The 18764-nt window shown below is 39.8% G+C and overlaps 1 protein-coding gene across 6 annotated transcripts in view; it reads left to right on the forward strand.

Annotated features, from left to right (window-relative positions):
- The window catches only part of LOC119648666 (acid sphingomyelinase-like phosphodiesterase 3b), a 594559-nt gene that overhangs the window by 535721 nt on the left and 40074 nt on the right, over positions 1-18764 (forward strand). For 5 of the 6 annotated variants that reach the window (XM_038050452.1, XM_038050448.1, XM_038050449.1 and 2 more), the window contains 2 exons: positions 4992-5107; positions 5267-5439. In XM_038050452.1, coding sequence (XP_037906380.1) covers positions 4992-5107; positions 5267-5439 — 289 coding nt within the window. The remainder of the gene's footprint in view (positions 1-4991; positions 5108-5266; positions 5440-18764) is intronic. The other variant, XM_038050451.1, reaches the window with a different exon arrangement.

Here is an 18764-nt window from a genome sequence, read left to right on the forward strand (position 1 = left end):
CCTGTTGTGGCTTCGTAACAAGTTGTTTTCCATGTAGGGTTGTCGGCCCTACCCAACCTTCCACCTGGAGGACCAGTTGGTACAATTTGTCCTGTTTGTAGGCGCGGGAGACTCGCCTGCATCCTTCTCCCTCTGCATTTTTTTGTTAAGAAAGAGCTCCCAGCGGTCGTCACGTGGAGGTTTTTTCCAGGTTTCATCTTATGTACCAACGCACGTTTGGCCCTGGGGCCTGTACTACCTTTTGACCACTTCGCGTCTATCATCACTCCCAAATATTTAACGGCCGACTTGGAAGTGATGATATAATCTCCATTTGGAATGATTGCGGGCTGTAATCTGTTTTCACCAAATGAAAAGCCTCGGTTAATACCTTCCGAAACCGGACACATTTGTTGAAAAGATGGGGAGTGCGGGGTTCGAAAGCGATCATTTCTTTCACGGACCCATTCGCAAAGACTACCCAACCGAAAAATTTCAGCAAAATCATCCACTATATCGTACCTAGTCTCCGAAATACTCTCCATGCCGATATCTGTTCAAATAAAGTTAATAATAGTATATCACTATAAGTTGTAGTAATTGACTGCAAAACTCGCTTCAAGTTCATCGGAGAATTTTCAGCAATATAGGCTATAGCACCTACCTACCGAGTTTGGGTGAAATCCGATCATTACTAATACAGTTATAGTAAACCAAAATTGTCGCTTCTGTGTAAATTCAAGACTTTGAATGTCAGTGTCACGCGAAAGTTGATATTCTCACATAATATATGCATATATTAGTAATGTAGGTAGTAGGTAGTAATGGGAAAAATGTCCCCTCAAATGTTTTTATAAAAGAAATAAACAAAACCTTTCACACCTGAAATGTCAAACTTTCTCTACTTATTTCCTCTATATCCGAAGCGTTCAGCGTTCAGTATCCCAGCTTGTTCATATCTAGACCTTCTTCATACTCGCTAATTATATTTAATTTCTAGTGCGAAGAGTATGAAAGTGACTATTATCAATTTAGTACTTTCTTTATCAAATTATTTGGGTGAATGGTCCTTAAAATATAGTGTGAAACTGCATTTTTAACATGAATGCAATGAAGCCACTTAAAGAAACGCAAAACCTTTCATACCTGAATCATCCAGCTTCCGGTTTGCCGACTTGTAATAATATTAATAATAATAATCGTTGGCACAAGAATCCAATTGGATCAGGGTATTGAAATGTGTAAGAGCGTTTCATTTACCGTAATGACAGTACACTGTAGGAGGCGATGTGGTCAGCATTGCAATTGATAAGACTAAAGCAAGCGTTGATTAAAAAATTACCATAACTCAAACAAAGACACAAATTAATTATATGTTTGGAGATATTGAAATTTGAAGTCTTATTCCATTCGATGGATGGCGCATGATTTTCAAGGATAACGTCCAAGAACGAAGCCTGTTTAGGAAAAAAGTAGTAGCGAGTCGTTTACAATACTATTTTCAACTATTTTTGAGAAATGAAGGTTCATTTTATTAAAAAAATATGTGGTGCACAGCTGCATGGAATATATAACCGCCCTCGTTATACGGAGATACCCTCTCAGGTATAAACATTAAATCCATTATGTGCGGCTTATGCCGGGCAGGAGCCAGTTGTCAGCGTCAATGCTAGATATGATGCCGCAGATCTTGGAAAACGAGACACTTCTCTCTCGAAACCTTGTTTCCACAAAACTACAAATTGGAAGCACTACATTTTCTCATTAGCATTACATCCTTTCTACCTTGACAGAAAAACATAGAAGCGTCGATCCTCGTTCGCCAAGATTATTTCGGTGGGAGCTGCTATCACACATGCTGCTTCATCTGATGAGGCATAGCAAGCGCATGACCTTCGATATGGACTCAATCGGTATGTGGCTGCGTTTTTTCTCTTGTTCGCTCAACTCACGAGATAAGGAGACTTTTCCTAGGACCCCCTAAAATCGGTAACATTTTTACTAGTAATGTAGCAACTCCGCAAGCCTTTGTTACTAAACTCTCAGGATTCATTCAGTGTTTGGTCAATCATTACTCCTCGGTACTTAAGCGTTGGTTGCGAACGAATTATGTGTTCACCAATCCTGATGTTTATCAACGTTTGCTTTCTTTGCTTGGTGACCAGAACTAGCTTGTTTGTTTTGGCTTGGCAGCCCAAACATCTTCCAGCCAAGATCTGATTTCAAAAGTTTCCTCGCTTGTGAGAACCTTGTTCTTCTTAATCTCTTATGGCACGCAATTTTCGTTACCATACTGATCGCATTAGTAAGTCTTTCCTTTCGGAATCCAAATTGCCAATTTAAGAGACCATCTTTCCTTTCTGTGATCGGGACAGGCCTATTTTAAATAACCCAATTGAAAAGTTGCCATTGTCGTTCAATTGGCATATGGACCTGTAAGACGAAGAATCGCCCGAAGTATTATTCGCTTCGGAATTAACACAAGGTTTTGTTGCCTTTACTTTCTCGGAAAATCCCTTCTTTTAAGCACGTCGTAGATGTTTCATCAAATCGCTTTGGAATTGTTTTGATGGCCACTACTATAGCTTTATTCGGAATGCCGTCTAAGCCTAAGGTTTTATTTTCGAAAATCTTCTTTGCTGCTTCCAGGACTTCTTCAGTGGTTACCTCGAAAATTTCATTGGGATTTATTTCAACAGTAGGTAGGTTCAATTCAGTCTGTCTGGCTGTAGCACACACTCTTCTCCGAAACGACTTTACCAATTGATACGAAATTTGGTGGAGAGCTGGCAACTGTAAATTACATCCTTCTTCATGTATTCAAAGGGGGGGGTGTAACATTTTTTTTACCAAATATAGTTATTTGGGGTATTAGATGAAAGGCCTCGATTAGTACTTTACGAAGCCTGTTTAAGTTTTGACATTTATTGAAAAGGTGGGGAGTCCAGGGGTTATAAAGTGACTATTTCTTGCGCGGACCCAAAAAATACACAAAAACTCAAAAATCTGAAAAAAATCACGGAATTGCTTGTATACAGTGTCCAGGCCTCAAAATAGCCTCTATCTTGATATCTACTGAAACTAATAATAATACGTTTTTGGGAAACTCGCAAGAGGCCCCCTCAAGTTAGGCCAAAGTAAGTAATCCGACATGCTAAATGCATATACATTTAGAAGTAATTCTGCGCTCACATACATTTGCAGAAGAAGTACACACAAACCTTTTATACCTCAAACGACAAGTTTTATTTTCCCAATCAAAAAATCACTGGAAGCAAATCTCGTGAAAACGGTGAATTTTTTAACGATTCGAGCTTCAATTCCATGATTTTGTCCATTGGAATTTTACCCGTGCATTGCCTTGATGAAAAAGGACCTTTAACTTGTTCAAATGAAGGCTTTATTGTTAACTACTTCCTGTAACCAGTGCAATAATAATGCATAATACTGTCCCAATATAGTTTTTCCGTTTTCAAGAAACCGATTTAGAAGATTTCATGTGCATCCAAGAATTTGGTCATAATCTTCAAACCTGATTGACCGTCCTTTCCCTGTTCGAGGCCATTTTGTCTGCAAGTGCCCACTATTTCGGCTGATCCATTGTCCCTGGAGTGCAATAGTGTATCCATATTTTGTCGGCAGAAACTCATTAGGATTGAGGCCAGAAGCCCCAAAAAAAGTCTCGGAATCGACTACACGTTTGCGTTCAAAATCAAAAACACTACGCAATAAGCCAGTGACCTCAACTATTTCGCATACTGTGAATTGCGGATCATGAAGTCATCGTGGATTATCGCAATTTCTTCAGGATTATTGCTAAGGTGTTGGTCACCTTTTGTGGACCATCTTTTGTATCTTTGTGTGCAATGTGTTATTGAACGCTCCTTCGAAGTCCAAACACGCACACAGTGCTAATTGTTTTGCTTTTATGGCATGTCGGACTACATCCGCCAAATGATACAGGGTAGTTTCAATTGAATGTCCTGCCCGGTAAGCGTGTTTACATAGATGTTGGGGATTATGCATTAGAACGTAAGTTCTAAAATAGTGGTCTTTTAGCTTCTCCGCCGTTTTAAGTACAAACGATGTCAGGAAGATTGGTCTGAAGAATTTAGGGTGAAAATTGCCTGCCCCCCCCCCCCTCTGCAGTAAACCCTTAACACCCTGCTTTAAAAGAGATTTGTTATGACAGATCCAACCATGGGCACTCGCACCATCTATCTATCACGCAAATGGAAACGAATACTTGTTCGTAAAGATGCTTAGAACGCATCTGAGACCTTGATTGGACGGCATATATTTTTTAATAAGTTCAAAAATTCTTCTGATGTGGAAAAATCGAATTCCATAACTCATGTAATTTTGTTTGCTTCTTCTAAATAACTTATAAAACATACTCTAAGGGAGTTTGAACGTTCTCATATTGACAGTGAAAGTGTCATAGCAAGGAGTATGCTGTACATCAAGTGTTTCCTACCAGTATCGATGTTGGCTGATAAGACGAATACCGTTCATTTACATCATTGGGAACATAAATCACTTTTTTGTTAAGAATGAGCTCTGCTTTCTCTGAAAGATGGTTACATGGCAGAAACGCACCCCCACCAACCCTAATGGCGAAAACGATAGATTAACAACTTTTCATGCGGTTTACTGGAAGGGGCCATTAGACGCCAACCGGGCGAAGGAGGTATCTGTCTGTCTGCAACAATGCTTCGCCCGGAAAAGTGTTGCGAATGCCTTGGAAATCTGATTTTATTGTCTAGTAATGACTTTTAGATCTTTCACAGGACATTAAACATTTTATTGCAATATAAAAAGAAAAAATTCCAATTACATCTCTAAACTTATTTTTCGCTTTCCTTTTCGTATTTGCTTGGCTGCCATCGACGGACTCGTCATCCTGGCTGTTCATCACGATCGATATGAATTTCATTGGGAAATTGTTCGTGGCGTCCCATCTTATCGCCGGGACTGTGGATGCCGTGCTTGTTGGGGGATATTGTGAAAAGCAGGAAAACCCGTTTCGTGGATTATGATTTCGCCATCTGTTACTCCTCGGAAGCTGAGCGTGGGATCCAATAATCCGGCGATGCGATTGTATAAGTTCGACACGGACACAGGACAGGTTGGTTGAGATTCCATTTCTTCTTTTCGTTACATTGCATTTTTGCCCGATTTTCATTTAATATTGTAGCTTTTCCGCTTTTCTGCAGTGTCATTTGTTTTGATTGCACATAAAATGGAAAGTTTTAAAAGGCAATTTTCGTTTTAATTTCTCCTACAGGTGTTGGATTACACTCAGTACTATTTGGATTTGGGCTTGGCGAACGCGGGGGAAGCCAACTGGCAGCCCGAGTACAATTTAACGCATTACTATGGATTAGCCGAAGTGTCGTCTGTATCGCTACATAATCTCGCAGATCGATTTACGAATACGGAAAACGTTCCATTTGGAAAGTAAGTGGCTTTTCCGGTACAATAGAGGCCATTCGGGAACTCATGCATTTATAGAAAGTTCACTAGGGGGAGATTAAGGCAACGGAATTAAAGCCAAATCCATTAAAATTGCTCTTGGCCTGATATAAAAATAAAGCCGTTTGCAGGTCGATACCCGGATTTGAAAGAAATATTGTATGATTTGGATGATCTATACTTTCTAGGCGAAAAGTAGTTTTCACTGCTCATATTGCAGTTACCAGTTGTAATTACCACCTACGTTTGATTCTATTTCGGTATCTAATCCTTTCAAAACTACCGAACTACAAAAGTGACCGGAACCACTTATAGGTAATCAAAATAGATTGATGTCGTTGAAACATCGCAAACATATTTTAAATTAATCGAAACCTCTTGTATCTGATTTCGAATTTATTTCGAAACAACTACGCTTAAGTAATACCACCTACCATAAAAAGCCTGCGATTGCATAGCCAATGGAACATTTACAGTGAAATTTTTGAAAGTTATCAAATTGTTCCTAAAGTGGCATATGCTCGTATTTTGTATCAGAGACTCGCAGAGTCATTCATCCTTACGGTAAGTAGACACACTCATACCAACAAATAGTAAGTACTTGTCAAAACGTCTGACTGTCCACAATAGATTCAAGCTAAAGAAATTTAGTGAGTTCAACGGGGCACTAAAAATTTCGGATGAAAATGTAGGCACATATCCTTTTGGTCTATTCCAATTTCTTTGCGCTTGAGTCTAATTTTATATTTTCTACCAAACAGTTGTATGGGAATTCGATAATCTGAAGGCATTACAAGAACAAGATTTAGTTCTTCTAATATCTCTTGCAATGGTCTGTGAGCTGCTTTTATTGCAGTGATCTGAATATACCTATATATGAGCTACGTCGGATGTCGTGCTCATGTTATACATGCAGTTTTTGAAGTGATGCAAGCTTGCAGTGTGTCCGACCTACACCTGTTGTACTAAACATGCTTATGCAAACATTCGTCTAATGCTTGGAACATTTATCGGTATTACCACGTAAGGCCTAAGTCACCATGTCGATTCAAAGGTCCGCCTGCATAGCCTGTAGGCCGTGAGGGCTCCTTCCATTTTTGTTATGTTGGTTCTAAAAAAGTTTCTTATCTAAAATGGCTCCCAGATATTTTATTTTTTTTTGCAAAATTGCAGGATTGTTCTCCTTAACAAGCAGAGATCTTCCAGTTTAATCAGTTTTGTAAACAATACAATTGTGCTGCGAAAGCCCATGCGTCAGGCGCCAACTGTCAATCAGAAAGTGGCGTTTTTCTGATAATCGTTTCGAAGTTTCGATCAACAGCTAGTACAATCATATCATTCGGTTATGCTTGAATATGTACTCAGCAGCACACCTGATCTTTTAGTTCTTGCGTCATCAGAAGACACAGTGAACCACAGGGTAGGGATAGAGAGACGATTATAACTTTCCCCCTCCTATCATTAACCTGGTAACCCGCAATTGTAACCCGGTTGCAATGAAGTACCTGAGCATGGTTGCTTCCAGCAAATTTTAAATCAGGACACAGGCAATTCGCCTTGTGGATTTTTCCTGAAAGAAGATCCTAGCCCCCTATAATAACAATTTGCTCCTTGAATTGTGCACGTCATTCAAAACCGTAATGGTACATTACGCTCTAGGTAATGTGATTTGACTCAGGTGCTTACTCACAACTGAGTGAATTGCTACCTGAATCCATCAGTGAGATTTGGACCGTGACTTTCTGCTGCGAAAGCCTAGCATTCTAACAATTTTTTGATTCCTTCTTGTTTATTTGTTCCGCTATATAATAAATTAGGAGTGACCTCGAAAATATGCGCTTTTTCTGCAACTTGATGATTCAAATTTACGGGTCAATCTGAAGTCTGCATCTTCTTAAGAACTTACAGACTACACATAATTGGCTTTATTTTGGAGACTCTAGTTCACTACAGCAGGCTATCCTTCCAAATCAAGGCTCAGCTAATGAATTGTGGCCAGTTAGAACATCTACAATACTCCTGGAAGTCTTCCTGCTTTTCGACAAGATAAACTTTGAACTATGTGTGTTTGTTTCTGGAAAGGTAAGTTTGGTGTGTTTAGAAGCATTAAGGATCTGCCACTTGTCATTATGAGAAACTTATTCCCAGTTTTCGATAGCACCATTAACCAATGCTAACGACACTCCAATTGCGGGTTCCAGTTCTGGCCCGGGAAATTGTTAAAGCAATTGTTAAACAAGTCGCAATACCGGAAGCTCGTGCTTCGGGTATAAAGGTTTTGTGTTCATCTTATGGAAGAAACTTCAACGCACAACGCACGTACATATATAGCTACAAATCCAACATAATCCTTCATATTTTTCCAAACTACGAGACATACGTACATATTACAGCCATAGATATTACGCTCACCCTAAACAAACAAACTGCCTATTTCCGAATACTGTACACATATATGCACGTATATAAATTGATCGCACCCATATTTCCGATTTACTTCTTATATCTATTTGAATTAGGCACTACCCGCAAAGTTCATTAGCACGCATATATTATATACCTACATACACACATGTCTGGCTGACAAATAACTAAAAAAATAAAACAAAATAATTCTCTGCGACCCAATTCATAAGAACTGATTTCGTTGTGGTATTGACGAATTGACATGTGATGATGACGTCATGCAGGTTGTAGAGTCCACGAAATTCACAAAAGATTGTAAAGTTTCACCCCCTATAACTTTGTTAATAATAATTGGATTTTCTTCAAACTTGACCAAACTGTGCATTATATTCTTCGTTACAGGCATGCCAAATTTTGTACTTCTGGGATGAACATAAGGGTGGGTACCGGGTAAATTTCTAAAATGTGGAAATATACTATTATTAACTTTATTTGTGCAGATATCGGAACCGGATATATTTTGAGGTCTAGATTTCGTAGAGATGCACCATTGTGATTTTTAGATTTTTCGGTTGGATAGGTTCTGAGAACGAGACCTGTTACACTTTTTGTGGGTCATATTTTGAACCCTCACTCCCCTATGTTTCACCCAATATCAAATATTGAACCAGATTCGAAAAGTACTAATTGAGACCTTTCATTTGATACCCCACATGGCTACATTCTGTGAAAAAAAAATGTGCACCCTCCATTCACATGTACAGGGAGCTCCCCCTTAAACTTAACGCAAGATGGCGCCACTTACTACATGTAAAAAGATCACCAGATTACATACTCTCACCAATTTTCGTGACAATCGGTGTAGCCGTTTCCGAATAAATCGGTTGTGACAGACAGACAGACAGACAGACGGACAGACGGACAGACGGACAGACGGACAGACGGACAGACGGACAGACGGACAGACAGACACCGTCTCGATTCTAATAAGGTTTTGTTTCACACAAAACCTTAAGAAATACCATTCAAACGGTTTCTACATTCCTAGACGGTTTTTGAAGTGATTGAAGAACTGCACAACGTCCGCAATACAGTTTCGCTACCGCTACAGATTACGATGCGCCCGCCCATTAAACGTTAGTCAATCATCCAAGTCGCCACCCTTAGGATCGCACACATTGCAGCCTGAAAAACCGTTGCATATTGTTCCAAGGAAAAAGTCCACTTCTCATTTTTATTCGATCGTTAGACTGCTGCACCAGAACCCTGTTCTGTTTTAGAGCCGTGTAGAGATTCGTGTAGAAGAAGTCAATATATCTTGACACGCATCCATCTGGTTCGTCCCAGTTTTCTCTTCATCGTCCAATTCTCTGTACCCCCACGTCCATTGTTTCCCCAAAAATCTAATCGAATTAGTCTAGTAGCTGCTTTCACTGTGGTGCTCTGAATAAACAAATCCAGTTCCTTGTGGTGTGGCTAGTTTACAGTGAAAACTCTTTTGTTTTAACTTAACCCATCACACTGCGATGCATAAGTGAACATCGGCTTAATGATAGTAACGTATATCTATATTACTATCTAAGGCTTAAGTCCATGTTGTGGCACAGGTCGCTTCTGTTGCTAGGTTGCGATCAACGCTTCATCCCACAGCAATCTCTGCGTTAGCATAGCTTCGATCCGCTTAGACAAAGTTTTATGAACACCGTGCTTTCTAGCGGCATGACAGAACCTTTGGAAGGGCGCACAGTTAAACGCCAATGTCAATGTCCACAAACACCCCCCTCGCGTACTCGCCTTTCAGAGTTTCGTTCACTCCTTTTGCAACCAAAGATTCTGAGGACGTTCCAAGTTGGTAAACATAGTGGTTTTTATTTCGTGGGTGCGACCTTAGCACCTTCTCACGAATGTGAGGCTCAATCAGTCTCTCCAGATATTTCAAAGAACGTGATGTTAAGCTCAGTTTGAAGTGCATAGGATTTGAATAGTCATCTTTCCCAGGGTTAGGTGTGAAGACTACATTAACCTCCTGCCAAGAGGAGAGCACGTAGCCCAGACCTGACATCTTTGAAAAATATTTTTCAGAAGTTGTTATAAGTGCTCTATACCCCCCTTTAGGAACGCTGCATAGATGCCATCAATGCCAGGTATTTTGAAGTGTTCAAAGGATAGTATAGCAGGTTTCGCCCGATTCCTGTTGCAACACCTTCATGTTGAAAGCTTGGCAGAAACCACCAATTCTTTTCTTTCCACTTTTGAGATCCGTTCTCTTGGGTGGTGTACTTCCAAGAAAGTCTATATAGACACAACTCTGGAGTTCGTGAAAGTACCTACCGGTTTTCTAAGAGAGTCCAACTTGGCCGACGCATCCTTATTTAGGACTCTGCATCGTCTGTAAGTCTCTCCTTCATCTTACGGTTTCTCACAGTATGCTCGGAGTCTCGTTATTCATGCTGTGAGTTCTGGAGTCTGTCCTGTTCTTGGTTCCACCATGGAACTGTTTTACTGCGTTGACCTCGAGAAATAGGATAAGCTTCTTCAAAGTGCTCCATTTCCAAAAAATTCATTGAACTTTATCTAAACCGTTTTCCTATGATTCTGTGTTTGTATTACAGGCTGTTCCTCTGGAATAGTTAGACTCAGTACTCGCCAGTATTTTATCAACTGTAGGAACTTGAAAGTGCAGATCGTTAGGTCAATTAGCAAGGCCCATGTACTTATTCTCACGTACGTTCTGTTGTCGTTGGTTGGGATCCCCCCAGGTCCACGATATCCGGGCTGCATGAATCGGTTTCCACATACCGGAATTAGGCCTGTTACTTTCATATTACCAGCTTCCTTTTCTTCCGTTTCTCCTGGTAGAAGCGAAGGAGAAAGTTCTGACAGGCAAGCCTGTTGTCTCTTTCCCTATGTGGCTGAAGTTTCCTTCTGCCGAGCCTTCCTCTCCCGTTTTTTGGAAGAGTTAGGCAACAGTGTCACCGACAAGCCGCCTGCAGTCAGGTATCGAGATCCTCTCGTTAAGGGAATTGCTGTACTATCCATTCTGACTGATCGCGCAATGGACATTGGGTGCGGGTTTTCCATTCAAGTGGTAGCCAGCCAACCGCAAATTTCTGTGTGGGAGAACATGAACCTGATGAGGCCTCCAAAATCCCTCGGCCACTTCTTGATTTCTCAAAGTCGCGGGCGGATTGAAAGTTTGTGAATTCTTATCACCTGGAGAGTTACAATCCATTGTTTCCATCTTTATGTGTTGTCGGACAACTTTAGTGCAGTAGTAAATTACCACTGGCTCCTCTACCCCGACATCGGGCATCACAATGGGGAGTATTAAGCCCGGAGTTTTATTTCTCCCAATTCTGTAGAAGATTACTGCGGAATTACTATTGCCTGCTATCGTTAGAAGCAGGCAATAGTAACAGTGAATAGCCCAAAACTCTCTCTCCTCTGTCAGGCTGAATAATTTTTAGACTAAAATTATAGCGGAAATACGGAAATGACCGCCCTCCGGGTCATCCTATCACAACTTTGTATATTCTCTACTTACTTACGATGACTTGATGTCTATCTTGAAGCTTCTGTGTAGATTTGTTCTTTGACATAGACACATGGGATGTTTTTATTATATATTGTGTTCTGTTCTCTTCCTAGATGTGTTCTAGCTACATCTCCATAAATCAAAATGTAATCTCGGGGTGTTTCTAGCAATTAAATTATCTAAAATAATTAAGATTTGACTTTTCTATTCGCTAGTAATATTTATTAAGCTTGCAAATAGACTTGTTAGCGCTGATGAAGGGAACAAGTGGGGTTTTCATGTTAAGCACCTTCTTTACCCAGTATCGTATGCGAGATACTGCCTCTCTGTATTTCTTCACACGAAGGTTCACGCGCGTCGTCCTTTTGCGGCGAAAACGAAGTTACTAAGCATATCCTCAATTCTAGCTTAAGGAAACTTAGTTAATTTATTTCATTTGCTCATCGCAGTTAAGGCTTTTCAAAACTGAAAGCGTTTGACAATGTCAGTATTATGCCACTTATCTAGTTGCCTCCGAGTGAATCCGAAATTTTAAATGTTTTCCTCCTTCATAGTTTTACCGATCTTCGCACTTCGAGCAGCCGTTTTACACTGTGTAAACCCTTTTGAGCTATTCTCATTGTTTATAAAATACCCCTTTTGTCTTTTAGATGCTAGTCACTTCTCTAAAGAGTTTCCTTCAATTTACTGCAGTTGGTTAGGTTGCTTCTTTTTACTAGTCCCTCTTTATGTAAACAGGGAGCTAAAAAAGTTCAGTTTTGGTCGACCTCTGCCTTCTTGACTCTCTTTCAGCGTCTTTTTTTCTGTCCGAATGTTTTCAGTTAGGTCATACTCAATTTAAATACCTCATTTCCAAAACTACTGGCGTCATAGAATGCAGTCGTAACCAAGTTATACATCGTCGAGGGAGTGTGGTGGAAAATGTAAATAAGAAACATGGGTGCGGCGCGCGATTCCAAGCACAGTGAGTTTTCCACTTCCCGTTGTTTCTTACCTTAGTTTTATATGGTGGGACCAATGGTCATTTTGGTCCTTGCATCAGACATATCCAAATCTAAATGATAGAAAGTGGAAAAAACAATCATATTGCAGAAAATGCGTCCAATTCCTACTTCGCCAATATTTGAGGTGGTTGTTGACAACAAACTCGGAGTGCTTCTTAACGACTTCAATGCACCTGACTCCTTACTGTTTATTATGCGGATTGCAGAAAGCTGCGTTGCCGAACTTTTGTATTTTTTCGTTTAATTCACCTCGGCATGAATGAAATTCTTCAAGGAATATAAAATAATAATAATGCAATAGGAATGGTTTGGTGTGATCCCGACAAATAACATAAAAATAAGTGGATTATTACATAGCTAATTATATCAATGGTACATTCCCTGCATGCTGGCATTTAAGTTTTTCTTTCAAGGATTTCTTACAATACAATTTACAATTGTCATTTTCAATTACTCCCTCGTTTAAAGATAATTTCCAATATAGGATAAAAACTTTCAAACTCATTTCCTTAAACAATTTGAAAAATTGACGTTACTTTTGAAGAAAACATTGGGCCACACTTCTTGACCGAAGTAGTATATTTTATCAATGAGTATGTGACAGCTTCACCGTAGAAAATCGACGACTAATAGGGAAATGTTGTTATCGCTTCAGATCCTAATCGACCTAGAAATCGATAGCAAAGTGAGTAATATCGTCGAGACTATTAGCGACAGGTACTTCTGATAGTTTGGGGTATATCCCAAACATATATCACTAGTGATTTAATGCCGTAACGAAATTTGGTTTGTCTCATTGAAAAAGACGCGTATACATTCCACTGATCCTGCATAAAATCAGTTAGAGCTAGGAATATTCTCGCATGCCTGGCTGTAGCTCCCTTGCTACAAAATTTACCCAGAATTGTCACCCGTTAAGATTTGCAGAGCTGCCACGAGCAAAAATATGTGGGAAAGGTTATCCTGCCCTAAGGAGTTCAATACGTATGATTATTACTTTTCAAATGTCATAGAATCATCAACAGTATTTCCATTGAATAAGTCAAATTTGGCAATACTCGCGATAAAACTTAGGTGGAAATCCCAGGCTGTCTTTAAATCTGTTTCCCTGTGTGTTTGTCGCTGTTCTTATTGTACTGAAAATGGCGCAGGGTTCCATTTCGAATCTTGATTACCAGACCGTCATTTATCATCTCCTCTTTCTGGGGCTCCGGATCGTTGGGATTGAAATCTACATAAATTTCTCGTAAATTTGCATACAAATAATCGACAAATCAATCTTCCGTGTTACGATGTTACATGTCCCTGGCATCTATAGTGAAATCGTTCGGTGCAAACTCTGACTTCGGCTAGAAGTCCTGACTGAGTCCTACTAGGGAAGCTTGTATTAACTTGTATTAACATTCATAACTATCCAATTCGGTAAATAGAACGGCGACGAAAACTTTTCGCAATTTGCTGGGTTTTGAGGTGAAGCTGAGCAAAAAGTGTCAGCGGACGGAACTACATAGTCGCAGGTACCTGAATACGAGTAGAGACGTTAATCCCGTCGACATTTTGTCCCTGTGCGGAAAGGGACATTGCGGCATTTACTTTTCTGCTGCTGTTGCTTTCGCGAAATGAGGCTACATTTGGGATTGTGTCCATGCAATGGAAGCGGCTAGCTACGCGGCAATAAATTCAGTGTTCCGGATTGCAACGAAGGAAGGAAGTCCCACGAAAAACAGGACATTAAGTAAATGCAAACATGTTGTGTGCTTTTTGTTTCGACCAAGTCGTGAAATAAATTTACACGGCGTTGCGCTATCAAAAGACTGTCGATTGGTTTTTCAGACCTGGGGCTGGGAATTGGTGTTCAAAACTTTGTCTGAATGCCCACGGTCTCAGAGCCTGCATGGTATGAACAAGGTGCGAAACATGACGTGTTAATCGTTGACATGATGTAAGTTATGACATGTTGCTTCTTTTTGTGGAAGGCAACACACTTGTTCGCGTCCCCGAATGGATAGATAACATTCTTGGAGTTATTACTTCCGTAAATATTGAATATCTAGAGGCACGACACACTTATTATTTACAGTGAATTTGGCAGCATATTCGAGCTTTTCGAATCGTATAAATTTTCTTGAACTAAATGTTGTCGAAGTCATTTTTGACCGTAGCCAATATTGTCGTATATGTACATTTATTCAAATTCTGCTTGTCATTTTCAGCATCCAATTTATAAGTGGCACACTTATTTGTGTTCGCTTTCCTATGTACTCATATTGCTAAATTAAACCGACGCCGCTTCCTTATCCTCATCGTTACTATTAGTTATTTCATTGCATATAGCGTGTCGGTGATACATGCCTTGATTCTTAAGTTCCATTTTTACTCTTTTGCGCCATATACTCAGTTCTCTGAATGTTGGTAATCCATTAATGTAGTTGACGATGTGTATTCCAAAGCCCAGCACAGTCAGTGATATAAAACTCGCCACTTCCGTCCTTTGTGATTTGAAATCCTGTCCGGTCAAAATCCAACATACCTCATAGACAGGAATCAATGGAAATTTGTAGCTTTGGTATGGGAGCCGCAATCTGTAATGAATTTAAAGTGGATATGGTTAGGATGAAAACACCTAAAAAAATTGGCGAAGTTGACCGTGAAGGTCCGCCCGCAAAGATTGAAGCTCCATCAAAATGCTCGGTCGACACGTTCTTGCACGCCTCTGTGCTAGCCAGGCTCGGGAAAGTTGGGGGGGGGGGGGTCCTTTGGGCGCTTTGATCCCTCACGCTTCATTACTACAAAATCATCGTGTCTATTCCGATGTGTGGGTCCGCACCGGATACCAAAATAGACAATATTAGGGAATTCGACCTATCGAATAACAACCAGAACGGAACTAAAATTGAAAAATAAAAAAAAACGGCTCGATCGCGCGCGTGGAGCCGTAAGTCTCCGGACCCGAGTGCCGCGATCAAGGACGGGAAGATACACGACGGATCACAGTCCCGTTTATTGCCTCTTCCGCCTCAGATCTTGAATGAGGCGCGTCCCCTGAGGCCCCCACCCTTCCTTGATATCCTCAGGCCAGTTTGTCTTTTGAGGATGTCCCTTCACAGGTTCTGCAGGATCAAAGAGGAAAGCATAGGGAGGAAGTCCTCAAATTACGCAAAACTTAATTCGAAATCATAATGTAATTATTCCAAAAAAAAAACAACAATTCCAATATAAAAAAATAATCAAAAATCAGAGAGAGAGAAAAAAAAATTAAAACAAAAATTAAATCAAAATTAAAAATCATTAAAGAAAAAAGAAGAAATTTGAAGAAAACAAAACTCTAAACTTACTGTTGCAAGTAAACACTCCGAGCTCGGCGTAGTAGCTGCTTCTGTGTGGAAAGAAATTAGGCACATTTGGAATTTCGAAACAAAATTACAATGTTTGATATAGTTCTCTTTTTCTTTTCTATAATAAAAATGAAAACCTCACTATTTCGAGGTAGTCCTGAAAGTTCTTTCGTCTCGAACCCCAAAAGACAAAGGGTTCGCGCCGTTCACTTCAACCGTTCCATTCACTTTTCACCTTTTCAATTCAGTTGTTATGAGAATAAGTCATTGATTTAAAAGTGACAAATTCCCCTCATTTAAAAGTGACAAATTCTCTTCATCCAAAATAAACGTCAAAACTAAAACCAACACTATATTAGTCGAAAAAAAACGAGGACTTTTCGATTAATGGGCTGCTATATTTGATAACCAGGATGAGGATCGCCTTTCAATTCAATCCTCTAGTTCAGCTTCTCCTTTTTCACTCTTCTTTCAGCCCAGCACCGCTTCACTTGCCGCTACATTGCCTTGAACTCTGTCTAGTCAATGTTGCGGCAACATGCACATGCTCCTGCGGATGCGGCAAATCATTCGCCTCTGTCAAGATTAATTCGCCCAAATGCACTCAATAATGTGCAATCTGCGGCGAACATTAGGGTAATTGCACATTATTAAATGCATTATTTAAGCAAATTAATTAAGAAAGAGCCGAATGAGATTCCGCTCCCATCGCGCAGCCGCGGTCACTACAAATCCGTCCAGCAACCCGTCTCTTTTTTGGCACGAAGGCAATATCTACGCGTTGCGATGCGAGTATAATTTCAGCGGATATAACCCGATTGTATTGATTTGGTTTAACTCATCCTTTTGGGACTTCGTCTGAGAGGTCAGTATTCTTCCCCTTTGTATAAGTAAATAATTCCTAGTAGTATAATTCACCTCTTTCTGAAGAACGCTAATCCAATGTTTTTTTAAGGTTTTATGTAGACACAGAACCTTAATACAATCGGTTCACTATCAGTCGGTTTGGCTTTCATTTGTACTATTGGGTCGAAATTTGGTGTGCATATTCTGCTGAATTTAACAAAGTTGGGGTATGAAAGGTCCCCATTAGTACTTTACGAAATATGCCTCAAATTTGACATCGGTTACAAAGTAGGGAGGTGGGCGGCGATAAGTTAGAAAGTACGACCTTAAAGTGAGGCGAAGGGTAATTTTCAGAAAATATCCAGCCAATGAATCTGTGCCAATATTGAATTTGGTCCTCAGAGTACTCGCAGAAACGTAAAGAATATTACAAGGCATACAATTTTAATGCTTGAAGGAGTTGGAAGGGAATCATATTATTATGAACAATGTTATAGTTGATCATAGTTGTCTACTTTGTGGGAATTTACTGTGATCCAAAGCTGATTAGAATGGCGGTATCCTAACAAACTCATACACTATGACTTACCAACTACGTGTCGATTGAATCGCCGTGTAACTAAATATCTTTACATAGGGAGTATGTACACAGAACCTTTCATACCTGAAGCGACAAACTTTCAGCTCCCGACTTGTTAATTTTATTGGTCTATTATTAGCGTCTCTGAGAGTACACCCGTAGGGCACAAATGAAGTGTGCGTCTATCAATATGAACTCCCTCATAGAGAGCTTTTCTTAAACTAGTTATCGAAACTGTTTGTTGTTACACACTGCTCAAACTTTCTCTGAGTGCAAATACCCACACTGAAAATGCACAAAAATATTAAACTGGAAGTTTATTAATTCAAATATCCAAAAATGCTTTTTAGGTGGTACTTTTCGAGCAAGTGTGTTTAGGCGCAGCTCGGAAATTCAAATTTCAAAGATATATCGAAACTTTTCCCTTTATTCTAGGTGGCTTAAAGTGCTCTTTAAACTAATAAATATTGCGGATTTTTTGAAAATGTTACAACACCCTTCGCCTTGAAAAGATGGTTGATTTCACAGGAACATACATATGTACATGTTTTAACTCAAATAAAAATTTATTAGTCAAAGTAAAAATCATTATCAATTTTGCACGTTCTAGTTACCTAAAATGTCGTTGAGCGCATTTCCTAGTGCATCGACGTAGTTTCAAATTTCACGTGTTGCTTGAAAAAGTGGTAATGAGCAATAAACCTGGTGTGTAAAGCCCACGATCTAGGTTCGGTTAGGTCTGCCGATTACGCCGGAAGACTCCGCAATGGCCCACACTTCAACTGAAAGCGTACCAGAAAGCCGCAATATGATTAGTTCAACTCTAGATGTCGAAGTTCCTGAGACGAGAATTTGAGATATTTTCGTTTGTGGGCATTTATAAAAAATATTCAGCAATGATAAAGATACCCATAAAATTCTCGCTCACAACTTAAAGAAACATGAAGTCTTCCCTTACAACCTAAACAAACATGTCTGACCCGTTGGCCGATTCATTTTTGATTCGATCACCGGTCGCCTGAACAATCAAACCTGACAAACTAACTGCATCCCATCCATGTTACGGTTACCAGTTAAATGCGAACTCTTCAGGTCGAACTGAAAGTGAATAGCGGATTTAATGGAGCTTTGTCAGGTTTCGTGTAAAAAAAACCCTTGTCGGCTGTTCGTCTTTTGGTTTTTTGGGGAGAGAGAGAGGTTTTGGCCGGTAGCAGTCCGCCTTTGTGGTAAATGTTTTGTAATAAAAGCACAACACTTTCCGTATACCATTTCACTTTCAAAAAACGAGAAAATGAGAATGCAAAAATGTGAATGTGCTTTACCGCAGGCCGTTAGTAAGTAAGTAGGCTCCTTATCCTTTGTTGATTGGTATCTTACTTTTGTGATTGTAGTTTTCTCGGAGAATCGCAACTTCAGTCAAATCGTCCACCCTAGGTTCATTTTATTTGATCGCCTGAATAAAGTAACTTTGAAAATCCATATCGTCAATATGTTAAAGGAAAAACCCCTCCAGGTAACAGGTATTTATTGCATACATTGAAAAAATGAAATTTTTGAAATTTTTTTTTTTTTTTAAAAACACGGTTGCATTACAGCTACTCAAA

Source organism: Hermetia illucens, chromosome 2 (genome assembly GCF_905115235.1).
Source record: "Hermetia illucens chromosome 2, iHerIll2.2.curated.20191125, whole genome shotgun sequence".
Taxonomy (NCBI): domain Eukaryota; kingdom Metazoa; phylum Arthropoda; class Insecta; order Diptera; family Stratiomyidae; genus Hermetia; species Hermetia illucens.